Source organism: Sesamum indicum, linkage group LG9 (assembly GCF_000512975.1).
Source record: "Sesamum indicum cultivar Zhongzhi No. 13 linkage group LG9, S_indicum_v1.0, whole genome shotgun sequence".
NCBI classification, from domain to species: Eukaryota; Viridiplantae; Streptophyta; class Magnoliopsida; order Lamiales; family Pedaliaceae; genus Sesamum; species Sesamum indicum.
In genome coordinates, this window is record NC_026153.1 from 8,685,986 (window position 1) to 8,702,320 (window position 16,335).

A 16,335-nucleotide genomic window follows, 5' to 3' on the forward strand; every position below is an offset into this window, starting at 1 on the left:
GTGGTAATGCTGGAGCGATTTCATTGCTTTGAATGTTAACCAAGTCCACAATTCCAAGTTGAGAAAAGGATTCAGTCCTTTCCCTTCTAATGCGGACGAGATATTGGTCCAAAGACATCTCTAATTCGTAGTTGTCGAGATCTGGATGTTTCAGGGGTTTGCCTTTGGTTTCTCCTTAGATCTGTAACTTCAAACTTTATATTTGCAAGATCCTTTGTAGATCTGGGAGGATCTTCAATCTTCTGGCTCATGATTTCTCTTTTCATAGGTGTATGTACAAACCTATGTCAATAGTCTTGAACGGTGTTTTGGATTTCTCTTAGATCTTGAGAGATTTTCAAGGTATTCAACTCGAGTTTTTTCACTTAGTTACTTTAGTAATAACTTTTAGAACTGTATCGATCAAGGAAATCCTTGCTGGTATTCTACCATGAACTTCAGTGGAGTGTAAGTGCCTCATCGCATTTCCTAGTAGTATTTGGCGAACTGCAAAATTCCACGACCAATCCTCTATGTCTTCTTCCGTGAGAAGATCCAAGTCATCCTTCTTGGACTGTTGTCACATTTTTTAAGAATTTCCATAAGAAAATCCCTTCTTTGTATTTTCAGAGTTTGAAAATATTCCCTAGTGTCATTGTAACTCGAATTTTCTTTTGGTTCCATACTTTTGAAAAGTCTCCTCCATTTCTGGTAAAAATATTTAAATATAATATAACCAAATATTTTTTTAATAATCCTAGGTTCTGATACCATTCTCTGCGAGCATAGCAATAAAATGCAAAATGAGTGGATATGGACTAAACTGTTCTTTAAAAGTTGCATAGGGGTAAAATTGTTCGAAATTTTGCCCAATGACTAACTTAAATAATTTTGAAAGTTACTGGATTAAAACTAAAATGAGTAAATTTAAAGGGCTAAAATTAATATCAGGCGTTGTTAGTGGACTATGCTAATAATTTTTTCATACTTTTATGAACAAACTATTCTTGTATATCTTCACACATTAATACATGTGAGGACGTACATCTTTACTCTTATAAGGATACTTTGGTAAAAAAAAAGAAATTTTTTTTTACTAACATCAGGAGTCCTATTTATTAGACGAAAACAAATATCAGAAGCACTAAATGTAATTATTTAAGTTCAAAAAATTTATATATAATTACACCAAACTTCAAACACTACTGGTGTAATGATCCTTGAAAATTTTATATCCATGCGCCTAAATTCTTCCCTTGTTTGTATATATTCTTTCTCTTGGTACATTTTCTTATTCTAATTCTAATTCTTAATATTAAATTCAAAGTCTAACTACAAGATAAAGAGAATTAGTTGGGAAGTTTGTGAGACCTATTCAACCCACTGTTTTTAATCTAATTGGCCATCAAGTAGTCAGTCAAAAAAGTACCAAAATACCCTCAACCATGTGGTTGGGGAATTCTTGTCCAACTTTATGAACGTGCAACATGTTCATCCCATAATTAAAATCTATATTTCAAATTTTCAATCTCAAAATTAAATTAGGTAGGTGTCCGATCTTTATGTAATAAAAAATTCGGAATTTGAATTTCACATTGTACGCTAGTCTTTGTCTTTTCTATAATAATTTTTCAGAATTAATTACGTTCAATTTTTTTAAAAAAATATAAAATTATACTCACATCCGTTTCGAAAATTCACCATTTATATCTGATCCCTTTTTATACAATTTGAATGAGAAATGCTAAATTTAACAAAAAAAGAAAAATTACGTAAATTTTTTATTTTTTACTGTTTATTTCACATTCTCATGTAGTAAATTTGTACTTATAACGGGAATTTCTTCTTATAAGTACAAAAACATATATGAAAATATTAGATGTGGGGCAAAAAAATAAAAGACTTATATAATTCTTTTATTGAAGTCAATATTTTTCGTTCAAATCCTAGTGGAAGGGAGTCAGTCATGTGTATACAGAAAATTTTTTACGGTGCCGTAAGTGCAATTTTAATTTTTTTTTTTTTTGAAAAAATAAAATTTTATATTTTAAGAGGGATTTAAGTATAATTAACCTTAATCTTTAATATATCATGTTTTAGTATATACTTTTTTACGCAATTATTGATGTACTTAATTAGTTTGTAATGGTTAAATAGTAATTTATAGAATTAATTTCTTCTAAGTGTCTATATATCTAAATACGAAGATTTTAATTGCAAAATATTAAAGAATATTTTTAAAATAATAGAGATTTTTTTAAATATATATGAATTTATTCTTTATTTTCTAAAAAAATATTTAATTTTCAAACCACTTGCAATAGAGGATTTTTGTACACAAATCTACATGGCATGCCACTTGAGCAAAAGGGCAAAAAATAATGTAATATTGACTATTTTTTGGGTGGACAGAAATGAATAAATCAAAGTCAAATTTTGGATTTAATTTATTTATTTTTGGTATAAGTGTCAAAACAATGAAGTGGATAAGTGTATGTATTGTTCTTTTCCCAGCCAAATTAATTTCATTAAAATAAAATAAAAAAAAACCATGAATTTTATAACCTTGATGTTATTTCTGCAAATAAGATTAAAATATTAGTTATAATTAAAAATTCTAATAAATATTTTAGCACAGATAAAAATATGGTAGATATTGATTAATTATAGTAAAAATTTAAATTTTTGCATCGATTTTATTTTACTATCGTCGTTTGTAATACAGGAGATAATTTATTTTATTGTAGTGACACTAGAAAAGAATTACTATTAACTATAATATTAATAATTATGGGTAAAAATCATGGTATATAACTATTATTAACCACGGTTAAAATAAAAAACCGACACAAACAATTAAAGCCCGTTTGGTTGTGTTTTCATTTTCATTTTCAGTTTCCAACAATTGAAAATGTGTAAAAATGCTTTATTGGTTTTTGTGCGAAAACTGAGAATATGTTTGGATTAATTGTTTTCAAATATAGGTATATAGGTGTGAGAATGTTAAATATAGGTATATGTATTTTTTATATGACAGAAAGACAACTATAACAAGCCCATGTGACCTATATAAATTTAAAATTGAGAATTAAAATAGGAATGTATTCTCACTAAAAATGACTTGATCAAACAAATTCCCACCTACCCAAACAGTGAAAAGTGGAAAAGATCTCATTGAAAACACAACGAAACAAACTCTTAGCTTTTCCACCATGAAAAAATCATTCGCAACGGCTAAGATCCATGGTAAAAATATTTGTCATGGCTTTTAGTCATGACAAATGTTTTAACTTAACCACCCTAATAAAAATTACGACCAACAATTATTCCGTGGTCGTTGTCGATGACTATTTATTATGGTATTTTATTATTAACTGTGGCGACTTTCTATGATTAAATATTATATTTGTTTGTAGTGTGATATGAATTATGGATAATCAACTTTGACTTTTTTTGGTATCTGTAGTTATCTATTATTGTGTATATTTTTGCGATTATTAATTAATGTCAACTTCCACTCGAATTATTTCTAAAAAAGAAAGATCAAATCTTCAAAACACGATTTTGAAAAACTTCATGCAAAATTAGTCCCACCTTGAATTTAATAAAAAGTCAATTATTTGTAATCTCATGAACAGAATTATTATTATTATTATTATCATTATTGTCATTATTGTTATTATAATTATATAAGTAAAGAGCACATTTTTGTCTGTTATTTTTTATTTTTATAATTCATTTATTAATTTTCATTTTTCTCTTCCTTCTCAACTTTCATATATATATATATATATATATATATTTCTTCTCTCACTTTTTTGTTCAATAATTTTTTAAAAAAATTATCGATCCAATTAATATATATATTTTTAAAATTTTAAATTAATTGTGCACACAATGAGTGTCATATATACTAATTATTATGGATTAAAGGCAATTTTCATCCCCTAACTTCAAGTCATTCTCGTTTTAGTCCTCTAAGTTACTAGGGTTCCATTTTGGTTTTGTAAAATTGAAAAATTCTCAATTTTGAGACAAATTTGGTCGGAAAGTTTAGTCACTCGCCGGAAAAAGTCTTGACTTTTTAAATTGGGGCTTGTATTGTGATTGGCTGAAAATAAAAGGCTTAAAGGCAATTTTCGTCCCCTAACTTCAGGTCACGTCTTCACCACATCATCTTTTCCAGCCAATCATAATATAAGCCCCAACTACATGCCTGACATGTGACTTTTTTCGGCGAGTAACTCAACTTTCCGACCAAATTTGTACCAAAATTGAGATTTTTTCAATTTTACGGGACCAAAATGGAACCCTAGTAACTTAGGGGATTAAAATGAGAATGGCCTGAAATTAGGGAACGAAAATTGCCTTTAAGCCAATTATTATTATGATCGTGGCCATCATCATTATATATATATATATATATATATATATTGTAAGGTTAGATGAAGTTGAACTTATTGTGATAATCTTAATTAAGGGAATTCAACGACAATAGGATGTTGATTTCACCAAATCCCATTCAAGCATTGCTCAGTTTTTCAATGTAGGTTTACCAACACACTAGGAATTAAACCTAGTTTTTTAAAATTTATCATAATTAATAATTACAATCCCCTCCTATGAGATTTGGTCTAATTACACGCAAACTTCTTGTGGTTTGAAAAATTACATCTAGCATCATTGGAGTTTGCTTCGTTTGGCAAATTTCATAAAACTTGTTGATATTAATAAAAAAAAAAACTGAATAAAAATTGATGCTTACCCTCGATTGACTTATTACTAACTTATTGAAAGTAAAATAATTTTTTTCTGACTAAACTACCCTTATAACAGTGAAAATATACCTCCTCACATGTACTAACACGTGAAGATGCATGAAGGTAATTTGGTCATAAAAAATTTATTTGACATGCAAAAATCAGTAATAAATCAGTCGGAGATAAATATCGATTTTTTTTTCAATATTTTTGGTTAATATCAGCAAATTCTGTGAATTTTTACTAACGGAGAGACTTATTTGTTAGACAGAATTAAATTTCAAGAGTGCTAAATGTAATTTTTCAAGCTACACGAGATCTATATGTAATTGCACCAAACCTCATAAAAGAAGAATGTAATTATTCCTAATATTTTTATTAATATTGATGAATTTGAACAAAAACTTTTGATATGATAATTTTAGTTTTGGATTTTTTGTTAGTACCAAATTTCAGGGAAAAAACAGTCTAATTATTCCCAAAAAAAACAGGAACAAAAAAAGGTGGGGGTGGTGGGGGGTGTTTGATAATAGCGTGAACCGCGTTGCACGGTCGCAGTAAAACTAATAGTGGGATTGACTGGAGTCAACGTTGACAATGTACCCTCTACCGCTCAGGTCCACTCTAAATCATCTCCAACACCGTCAGCGTGTCTCACTCAAATACGTCCACGTCATGTGTGGTGCAACCATCGTCCCGCACTCAATTACTCAAACCTGTTGTTGCACGAGGACCAGTGGACCACCATCCGCTATTTTTTTCTTTAACTCTGTTGTTGTCGTGGAACGAAATTTTTGCATGCATATAAAAAATAATTTTTTTTTATATTTTAATATATATTATAAATAAAAATAAAATATATAAATTATATTTTTAAAAAAATACCAATTAAAATATTATCAACACGATAAGAAAAATTAATATAGTGGTGTTAAAATGATATGGAGTTATTTTTGTAAAAAAAAAATAATTATAGTTAATTTATAAAATTATTTAATTAGGGGTATTATTATCATATTTAAAAATTGATGCAGCGATGTCACTAACAGACATTTATGAGTGTAGAGTATTTTTTTAAAATACTAGCCGTTATTGCAAATTGACCTTGCGTGCATATAATAGATAATTGTTTACATTTTAAAAATTATTATAAATAAAAAAAGATATATAAATCAATACATCATATTTAAAAATAAATAAATAAGTAAAACTATTTAGGAATATTGTCGACACAAAAAAAAAATTGATATGTTTGAATTTTTCATATTAGTATGGATAGATAGTATAGATCATATTCATAAGAAGAAGAATTTGATCAGGAATGGTTGAAAATACATAAGGGCATTTTTTAAAATTTAAAAAATTAATGTTGTGGTGCAAATAACTGTTATACGTGGGTGAAAATGAGATATTTTTTTTTTAAAAAAAAAGATTAGTATAAATTATATCTTCGATCTTTGCAATAGCTTTTATTTTTATGGTGCAAATAGATTATAAAAAGTTAGGGTTAATTACATTTAGACTCTATTTTTAAAATATAAAATTATACTTTCTTCCAAAAAAAATTTAAAATTAGACTTACATCCTATTCGACTATTCACTGTTTACACCTGCGCCCCCTTTATTATGATTTGAAAGAAAAATTCTGACGCTAGCAAAATAATTGTATAAATTTTTAATTTTACCCTTTATTTGACATTCGCGTTTGATAATTTTATACTTATAAGAAAAAAATATAATAATTTTAACCTCACTCCATATATATATTGTACATTTATCCCCTTATAAGTACAATATTATTACATGAGAATATTAAATGAGAAATTAAAAATTTACGTAATATTTTTGTTGACGTCAACATTTTTCATACAAACCCTATTGGAAGTGGGCGAGGTATAACGGGAAGCAAGTGTAATTTTAATTTTTTTTTTTAAAAAATATAATTCATTTTTAGAAGGGTATAAGTGTAATTTTTATCAAAAAATTACAAAAGTACAAAAATATAAAAAACGAAATAGTAGAGTTTGAAGAAACAACTAAATATTTACAATTTTATAAGCTGCAGAAAATGGTAGCAACTGCTTATAACTTTTGGTTTTAAATCAATTTAATTTAAACAGTTCAGAAATGAAAATCATAAATAAAAACACTATTTTTTTAAATAATAAATTAATAAGTAATTATTTTGATAATATAGATAGTTGTCAAAGGGATACATTTATTGCAAAAATTGCATAAAACCCCCCAAGTATTTTAAAAATTCAGCTAAAGATGTATTTATTATTAAATAATAAATGAAAAAATCTCTTTGTTTTCTTCAACGTAGCTCACTTGTCTTTCTATGTTAAATACATGTGACGGTGTTATTTTTTTTTTTTTTTTCAAATGGCCGTTATGCACTTACCTATTATATATTATTTTTTACTTTAATGGTCATTGGATCTTTTTTAAATATATAAAAAATAATAGAATTTTAATCAATTCATTTCAATAATTAAATTTGTAAAAAATTAAAGGGCTGAACCAATTTTAAATACATTATATGTATAATTTTAAATTATAACAAATAAAATTATTATTACAAAAATACATTACAGTTTTGCGAAGGGTTTCTTAAACCACGAACGGGAGAGAATTAGTCTATTTTTAAAATATAAAGAAGGTATTTAGTTATTTTTGAAAAATTTAGGGACTAAAATGCAATATGGCCCACATTTATTCAACAGCCAAGATTTATTAGACACACTAATTGTGGCATTTCAAGAGTACGGAATTTGACTTCTCCCTCTTACAATTTCAAAACCCCACCGCCAACCGTTGAGTTTATGGTTTTCAAAATATTTTAATGAGGTTTGACATTATTTTAAATATTATCTCGTTATTTAAAAAATTATTAATATATATTTTTTATTTTAATAGTTGTTTAATAAATAGTTCAGTCATTAATATTTGTTAGATTTCTATATATATTTTTACGGTGAATTGATCGAAATATCTTTTGTGGGCTATGAATTATAATTCTTTTAAAAGAATTAAAATTGTTTTATAGACTAAGTGGATGATTTGTATATACTATTTTATAATTTTTCATCCACATGATCTGATTTTTTAAAGAAATGCAACAAGGATAAAATTAACAGTTCTGAACGTACATTTAAAAATTACGCAAATATTAGAAAAATATTTATAATTTTTCAAGCAACGATAGTGTATTTATAATTGTAATAAATCCCAAAAAATCTTGACATAATCTAGCATTTTAAATATTAATCCCAATTTAGACGTTTCACATCATGAGAAGCTGATCGTTAAATCTATCATAATTATGAATACTTATTTATTATTTAAAAAAATTATAAATAATTTTTTATTATTTAAAAAATTACAAATACCCTTAAAACTAATTATACGTCTGTAATGGATTGTCACTTAAAAGAATTTGTTAGAAGGTTATTAATTTCAGAAAGATTATTTATAATCTTTTAAATAAAAATAAAATATTTATAATTATAACAAATTATAAAAATCTTTTTGATGTATCCAATAATCAAAGGTAGTTTCCTCAAAAAAAAAAAAAAAAAAAATCAAAGGTGGTTGCATGAAATTCTCCACAAAAGGAAACCCAAACAACATTAAACATGTCGTTTTGACAGCAAATTAGAACCTTTTCTTTAATCACCTCTGATGATCTTCTTAACCACTGTCATAATCAATCACATGCTGCTGTACATATTAATTATTACACCCAAAAGCCAAACTGGGCTGGCGTTACTTGATGTCGGCTCCGCCACTCCACCGCCGACACAAGAAATCGAAACCGTGTTTTGGGTTCTTAGATACCCTCATTCCTGCGTGTGAATTCATACCTCTCCGCCTTTGACCACCCCCCCCCCACCTCCCTCCTTGGTTTGTTCTCAATTTTTCTACAAAAACCAAATCTTTAATGAACTTCAGCCCACTTGTCGTCTTCAACGAAACCTAGTCAAACTCAGGAACCCCACCAAATCCAAAAGCATGTAAGAAAGCCATCACTTCTTGTCTGCATATTCTTGCTTCACTGTGAAGATCGAAGCCAAATTCTTTTTAATTAAATTGGCGGCGGATTTTTTAATGGGCAAAAAGGGGAAAAAAGAAAAAAGAAACACCAATTCAACTCCGAACTTTATGTCTATATAACGGTCTGTTCAAGAAGGTCCAATGGTGGGCTGGTTCTTGAAGAAACAAGCGAGCACCATTTCTTGTTCTTGTTCTTGTTTGAAAAGTATATTCTTGTTTCATGGTTGTTAATTAGAACATATATTATAATAGAAATCTGTGGAGTACGTGTTGTTATGTAGTTGGATTCTTACATGTGTGTGTTCAAGGTGGCGAATCAAAGGGAGGATTTTTACCGGGGTGAGAATGGAGATGAAGACGAGGTGTTTGATGGGAGGAATGAGTTGCTGGAGTCATTGGTTTCCCCTATGCTTTCTGGGATGAATAGGGAGCAGGAGATGTCAGCTATGGTATCAGCTTTGGCTCATGTGGTGGCCGGAGATGTGAGTGAAGATGCGGTGGAGGGAGTAGCTGCCGCGGGAGGCAGTGGTGCTGGTGGTGGTTCTTCTTCATCTGCATGCAAGAGGGGACGTGATGAGCTGAGCAGTGGTGGTGGGGATCAGCAGTTTTCTGATTCATCTGTTTCCAGAGTTTGCAGGGGATATAGTGATCATTTTTCCATTGGAAATCCTAGCTTGGGAGCATCATTGTTAGGTATTTAATTATTTAATCTCTATCTCTAAAGAAGAAGGGAAAACAAAAAAAAGGGACTTGATATTTGCATGGATGAAATTTTACTACAAAAAGGAATAAACATTACATAATATATTTACTATTATTCTCATTTCAATCTATTGAATTATATATTGATTATTGTGAATTTATGATAATGTTATATTCCTACAACATAAGACCACAGAAATTAGCATTCATTTGTAATAAACATAACATAATATAGTTGACATTAATGAAGCAAGAATGTAATGCATCACTCTCACACAAAGTGCAGAAGCTGCAGGCGGAAGCATGATAAGGACAAGCATCATAACATCAACAGAATCAGCAGTCTACACCTACACTCCCACATACCATCAAGAAACCAGCACAGAGTCATCAGGAGGAGCCCCAAGGATCGGGAGACGTTATCGAGGGGTGAGGCAGAGGCCGTGGGGCAAATGGGCTGCGGAAATAAGGGACCCCTACAAAGCCGCTAGGGTGTGGTTAGGCACGTTCGACACAGCTGAGGAAGCTGCCAGGGCCTACGATGAGGCAGCCCTCCGCTTTAGAGGCAACAAAGCCAAACTCAACTTTCCTGAAAACGTGAGGCTCGTCCACCACCACTCACCGTCATCGTCTTCAGTTCATGATCATCATCAGCAGCAGCAGCAGATTCAATACTATTCTGATCCTAGTAGAATGGCTGCGGTATCAACTTCAGCTGAGCCCATTGTGCACAGCCAAGCTCAGTATAATATGAATTATAGCTCAGGAGTTATGACTCTTGATGATATACAAAGGCAGGCAGCTAGGGATTCAAGTAGCTTGATAGATGAACTAATGCTCTATCCTTCAGGTTTTCTTGAATCTTATCCATCGCCGGCAGCTCCTTTTCCGATGTTTTTCCCAGCTTCTCAGCCACCGGAGAGCGGTCTCCGGCAGGAGAGGAGTCAGGGTAGTGGAGGTGGAGCTGATTTTTCTTGGAGGGAGACAAGCCATGATCATACTCACCTGGATGATAATTAGTGTTATATTTTGGATTTTTCTTTCAGTAGCTGAAATTATTAGTACGTATTTGTGTTTATCATTTTAAAGGGAAGGATAAATAAGAAAAAAGAGTTATTGTCCCAATCTCAGCTATTCATGTCTTAAGGAATATATATAGGATGGGTTTCTTGTCATTTGAGTTTCTTGAAAATTATGAGTTTGAAATTCTATCTAAAAGACATAAGATATAATAGTCATAGATAGTGTGTCGGATGATTTTTAGCTTTTAATCACAATACAAAAAGTTTCTGCGTTTATTAACTTTGAGTTGTTAGAACTTAGAAGTGTGTATGCCACAGCATTGATATACCAAAAAGGCAAAAACCATTCTTCCCCTTCGGACACGAATTGGATTTTTATTTTTAATTTATATTGCATCCTCTATTTTAATTAAGATATACACACTAATGATATCTATATATACGTATTGACATAGAAAATACAACATGCTCACAGAAGTTTTATGTTACAAGAAATGCCTTGTCCAAACATGGGGAAATGAGATCCTTTATTCTTAAAAAAAGTAATTAAAAAAAAAAATCAAATGCTACGACCACAATAGTCATGTTTCGTGGGTCGTTGAACACCTTTGATGGCTAGGATGTTTTACAAATAGAAAAATATACATATAATATTAAATTATGCTTTGAAATATTGAAATAATATTGGATGCAATTTCTTAAACGCGAACAAAGGGTCAATCCATCGCTAGAACCCACAAGATGCAGAAGAAATCTATCCCACCAAGCATATTTATATTTAAATCAATTCGATTCCAAGATCTTGCAAATGCGGTGCATCACTACCTGGACTACTATTTCGATGGGGCTTTGAGAAAACTCAAAAGTATAGGATGTGTATGAATGGAACCTTAGAAGAACTTGGAAGTGGCCCTTTTTCGTTAAGATGAGGAATAAATGACACTTCACAGCTTATCTAGTTTCTCATGAATTGAAACACATCAAATAGCAATGTGAAAAAACAAAAAGTTGTGTGAAACTGGGGAAGCGAGCTAGAAAAGCCATTGAAAAAGTTGTTAATTAGCATTGGAAGTCTCAAATAGGTACTCAAAAAGTAACAAGAATAGCAAAGCCTTGCTTGGGAAACCACACTGAGATGAGGGAATATTGGATTCGAGGGTTTGGGCCATGCTATTTGTCGGAAATTACAAGGATAGTATACTCTGGAAGAGGTGAACAATATAAGGTTCTTGAACATTAAGAGCTCACAAGATGCAGAATCACTCCTCAAAGAAGCTATAAGAGCTTCGCAGGGAACTCTTAACTATCACGTATTCACTCAAGTATATACGATTTGCAAATCCCACATTTCCGAAATAACATACATTTCTGCTGATATATGATAAGTTCCAGCATATGGGCAAAAGCATCCTGACCCTACTCGTCCAAGAGGACCAAGTGTAATACAGCACATGAATCATTTTAAAAGTAAAAGCACTAGAAAGTACTTGGAACCAATTTGATGTCAAGAGCCAAATGATGGGAAAGTAGGTGCAGTAGCAATGAAGGTTCGTCCTGGTTCCTGCCCAGAGTCATTAGGACAGACGTAAAACAGTACCTGCGAGACGAATCATGATCAATTTTGTCTCAGGAAACGTCAAGCCAATCTTACTTTCTAAGTTAAGGAATTTGTTCTGAATGGCAACAAAAGCAGAAAAAAGATTCCCAACCTCTCCAAGTATTAACGTCTCAGACTTTGAGTGCGGCTTTGTGGACCATTGTCTCTTTGTGAATTTGGTGGCAACTTTTCTCTACAAGGTCGAGCAGCTTCTCCAAGTTCATTGCCCATGAGTTTAGAATGTCATTGCTGTCCTTGACTGTTTGGAAACAGATCACACCCATAGGTCTGTTGATCTTTGCCACTAATGCTTTGGACACAACCATTTCAGAGAGATGTTTTTCAGCCTCCTGCCATAAGAATGAGAATGCTATGAACAAAGAAGATAGGAAAAAAGCACATGGAAAGATACCATGGTTCAAAACTGTAGTTTGGCTAATATCAATAGGTGGTGTTCCACATAGTCAACTGTCGGGAATATCATTGGTGGTACAAATGCATTATAATTCCAAAAATATCACGGAAGTTATAGAATAGTGCATATAGAAAATAACCACTTATAAGTGCAAGCAGAGACTCACATAAACTGTTGAAGTTAAACACCAAATTATTCTCAAGCTTAACTCTGTAAGGAACAGCAAATATTAAATAAGCATCTATACCAAGGAAAATGCAAGTTCCGTTAACGGTTATGTTGTTGTTCATTATACCAAGAATCTAATATTATTGTTCACAATATGGAATTAGACTGATAATATCATGATGCTGGCCAATACCAACCAGCATTATCCTATTATCTGACTTATGACATATATATATATATATGTACACTGCGAGAATAGTAGGTAATGTCCAATTTTCTTGGATAAGTCGTGCTCCAATATGAAAATATGGCTCTAAATTAAACCCATAACTAAAAGTTTAAAGATGAAAGTACAAAAAGGAAGACATTATCCTCAAAGATACTTTAAAAAAAAAACAATTAGTTTAAAAACTTAATCATCGAACAGTCAAAGACTTGGCCATCAATTTCAGAATTCAGAAACTTTAGACTAGCAAAGAGCAAGGCAAGTGCTTCCTTTATCACATCTCACGTTTTACCCTTTCAATATAATATCCCCAGTCTCTGTGTTTATTTGCCAGGTTTGGGCATTACATCTATCAGCAAGAAGGAACCAAATTCACCCAATCAAACTACAGGTGCATGCGTAAAGGGCAACCTTACAACTTGACATGTCCAAAATGATGGAGGGATTTAAGGATACAAGAGAAGGCCACTATAAATTCAAAAGAAAAGGGCAGTCACTTTCTTCCCAAATCATCTAAATATATCACAGACCAAACAAAAATATTGTATAGGGTATGCAAATTTACAATGTTACTTTTCTTTCTCAAAAAGAAGAAAATCTGAACAAAAATATGAATTATTTGCAAATTATGGCTCATTACATCTTTATGTTCTTGCTCTAGTTCCATTTTGCTAATGTCATTAAAAGACGGAAGTAATTCATAGATCTTAGAGTTTTACAGGAAATGCATATCACAGATCAAATGGAGACAGACCTGGACAGTAAGGCATAACAGATCTGCAAGCCTCTTCAAGGTTATCCGCGAGTAGTATTTTGAGACAACAAGGATGTTCTGCAATAAAATCATTTGAAATCATATGCATTGCATGAAAAGAAATAGACTTAAATTGGCATAAGCAGTATATCACAGTGATATCAGCGAAGAAAGCAGTGTATGAATCACAGAGCATGAGAAAACATATGTAATATTTAGGAGCATTACATGTTCTATCACTCTGAGTTTCAAATCTTCAGCTGCCTTATCACCCAGAGATCCGCCAAGCATGTTTCTCTCATTCTCAAATTCATCTTTGAATGTGTCCCAAAGAGCTGTCCACTGAATAACCTCCATGGTAACTAGTTGTTTCAGCAGTAACCTTATGGCAGGGTAGAGCAAGTATCAGAATGAGTAGCATATGAAGGCAAAGAAATTGAAAGGAATAACCATAAATTTATTATAAAGCATTAACCTGAAATTAGGAATTTCTGAAAGGTTCTTATCCTCCAGAGTTGAGTTAAGAAGGCTTGACTGCATGGGATCATGAGGAGACAAGACTAGATACCAGCATATTTTTCTCAAAACCTACAGAAATTTAAAAGCTCATTCAGTGGAATACAAGTTACTTGGAAGTAATTACAATCAATAGCATTGGACAATGCACAAATTAGTTGATCATACCGGTATCCATTGAGCAGGGTCTTCTTTCAGAGAGGGAATCTCATATATTGACTTGTAACATCGACATATCTCAAGATAATTGTTGCTATGTGCATAATACCTACAGGAAATGACAATTAATCAATACCAGTGTATATACATCAAATATCATCAATCCGTTCCTGAACTCTTGAAATTTTATAAACTATTTTCAAGTCAAGTGATTTCGAAGAATCCATGGATACATGTGAGGCAGATTTATTGGCCTTATAGTTTTCCTCTTTGTCTATGTACTGTATGCTCCATTTAAACTGGTGGTATATGAAAAATAATCTTCTTGCCAATAACTTAATTATGGCCACGTTCAGAATTCAGTAGACACCTGATGAATGAAGGTTTTAGTACCTTTTATGGTTTCTTCAAATTAGTGGCTGAAGATCAAAATGCTATAACATCAAAAATTACAAATAATTAATTTTAAATGCCAATGCAGTAAGCCGCTATGCTTAGATAATAAAACAACATGCGTGTTGGCATCTCCAGAAGGAAAAATGAGTGAATACTTTTGTCAATGGAGCATTTATAAGTCCGAATCTTGCAAAATAAACAAGACAGGACAAGATAGGAGAGGAGAATATGTCATGCCATGTGACTTCATATGATTATGATTTATGAAACCACATATTTCAAGTAGACCAAGTAATTTACACTGCAACTAATCAAATTCTTATCTGAAGTATCCCATTCTCAACAGGAACTAACAGCTTAACAGAACACTATTGATAAACTTCATAAAAGCAAAGTCTTGTGCTTCACGGAATGACTGTTGCACTACAAAGTAGAATTATGCATAAGGGAAGCAATTATTGAAAGCCAATCAACCAGTTACCCAGATCAGGATCCAATTAGAGACAATAGCAAAGGGCCAAAGCCTGCACCGAATTTAGCCTTGTAAACTCCAACTTAAGATACCTATTGTATATGAATATACATGTCTGCATAATTGTGTGCATCCATTTCATATGTTCCAGTTCTGTGAATGCACTTATACTCCGTTCCTAATACAAATATGATGTGCTAATATATCAGAAAATAGAAAATCAAAATGGTGCATGCCTGATCATTAATTGGTAGTATATCTTTTTCAACTCCAACAATGATGGAATATCAGCAGGAGCCTCTTCGACAATGGCTTCACCTTCTTTTGGCTTTTTCTTTTCTTTTGAAGTATCAGCTTCAAAAACTCTAGGACTTATCTTTCTCGAAAGTATTTGTGCACGGACATAGTCTTGGCGATCTAAACACAAACGAACCTGAAGATTTGAAGAACAAGGAACTTATCAAATGAGCCAAGTTCTCCATTCGAACAAAGCGTCAACTGTAGATGGAGAGAAATGGACTGGAGAAATCACGTACTTGCTCAAGTATGAAAGCTATCTTTTCAGTTTTTGCCATGGCGCCAAATGTCTCCACCTGTGGCACAAATCTGTCAGCAAACTAGAAAAGTTGGAACAAGCTAATCTATGACTAATGCATCAGGGCCAAATGATCTAAAGGATAATAGCTCAACATCATGATCCACTGACCGCAACTTCTTGCATCAAGTCAGCAGCCTCAGCTATAAGTCCTTGTTCTTCCTTAATCTTTGCAAGTTTCTTAATCAACCGAGCCCTCTCTATCTCAACATATATCTGGCGTAAATTTGGGCAGTACACTAAGAATCAAAGTCGTTAATAAGAAAAATCTAAAGGCATTTTCAGTATGGGAATCACCTTCCCAGCGGACACACTGTTAAGTGTCTTAATAAGCTCTATTTTAGTATCAAGATCTGGAGTCTGATCAATATATTGCATTGCTTGCTGGACCATTGCTTGTACAGCCTGCATCAAAAGACCAAGAACAAAATTTAATAAGACTGGAAATTTCAAGCAGTGAGCGAAACCCAGAAACATTAATTATAATTTCATACAGAATACGAAATGCTCTGATAGAA

General features: G+C 31.8%; 2 protein-coding genes across 2 annotated transcripts in view; one reads left to right on the forward strand and one right to left on the reverse strand.

The window, feature by feature from the left end:
- LOC105171122 (ethylene-responsive transcription factor ABR1-like) lies at positions 8,650–10,627 on the forward strand. The gene is made up of 2 exons (XM_011092147.2): positions 8,650–9,488; positions 9,784–10,627. Exons 1-2 carry the CDS (start codon positions 9,089–9,091, stop codon positions 10,515–10,517), a joined length of 1,134 nt encoding a protein of 377 aa, XP_011090449.1. The 5' UTR covers positions 8,650–9,088; the 3' UTR covers positions 10,518–10,627.
- LOC105171123 (26S proteasome non-ATPase regulatory subunit 12 homolog A-like) overlaps positions 11,732–16,335 on the reverse strand; it is a 7,387-nt gene continuing 2,783 nt past the window's right edge. Inside the window, exons 3-12 of the mRNA XM_011092148.2 lie at positions 16,115–16,222; positions 15,929–16,033; positions 15,759–15,815; positions 15,459–15,655; positions 14,364–14,463; positions 14,155–14,267; positions 13,908–14,061; positions 13,680–13,757; positions 12,229–12,466; positions 11,732–12,116 (exon numbers count right to left, since the gene is read on the reverse strand). Coding sequence (XP_011090450.1) covers positions 12,248–12,466; positions 13,680–13,757; positions 13,908–14,061; positions 14,155–14,267; positions 14,364–14,463; positions 15,459–15,655; positions 15,759–15,815; positions 15,929–16,033; positions 16,115–16,222 — 1,131 coding nt within the window. The 3' untranslated portion in view covers positions 11,732–12,116; positions 12,229–12,247. The remainder of the gene's footprint in view (positions 12,117–12,228; positions 12,467–13,679; positions 13,758–13,907; positions 14,062–14,154; positions 14,268–14,363; positions 14,464–15,458; positions 15,656–15,758; positions 15,816–15,928; positions 16,034–16,114; positions 16,223–16,335) is intronic.

What these genes read in the sequence shown, in the direction of transcription:
- LOC105171122 (XM_011092147.2), top strand. Translation starts at nt 9,089, where the DNA reads ATGTGTGTGTTCAAGGTGGCGAATCAAAGGGAGGATTTTTACCGGGGT. An exon ending in CTTGGGAGCATCATTGTTAG is followed by an intron (nt 9,489 to 9,783) that starts GTATTTAATTAT and finishes CACAAAGTGCAG; the next exon opens with AAGCTGCAGGCGGAAGCATG.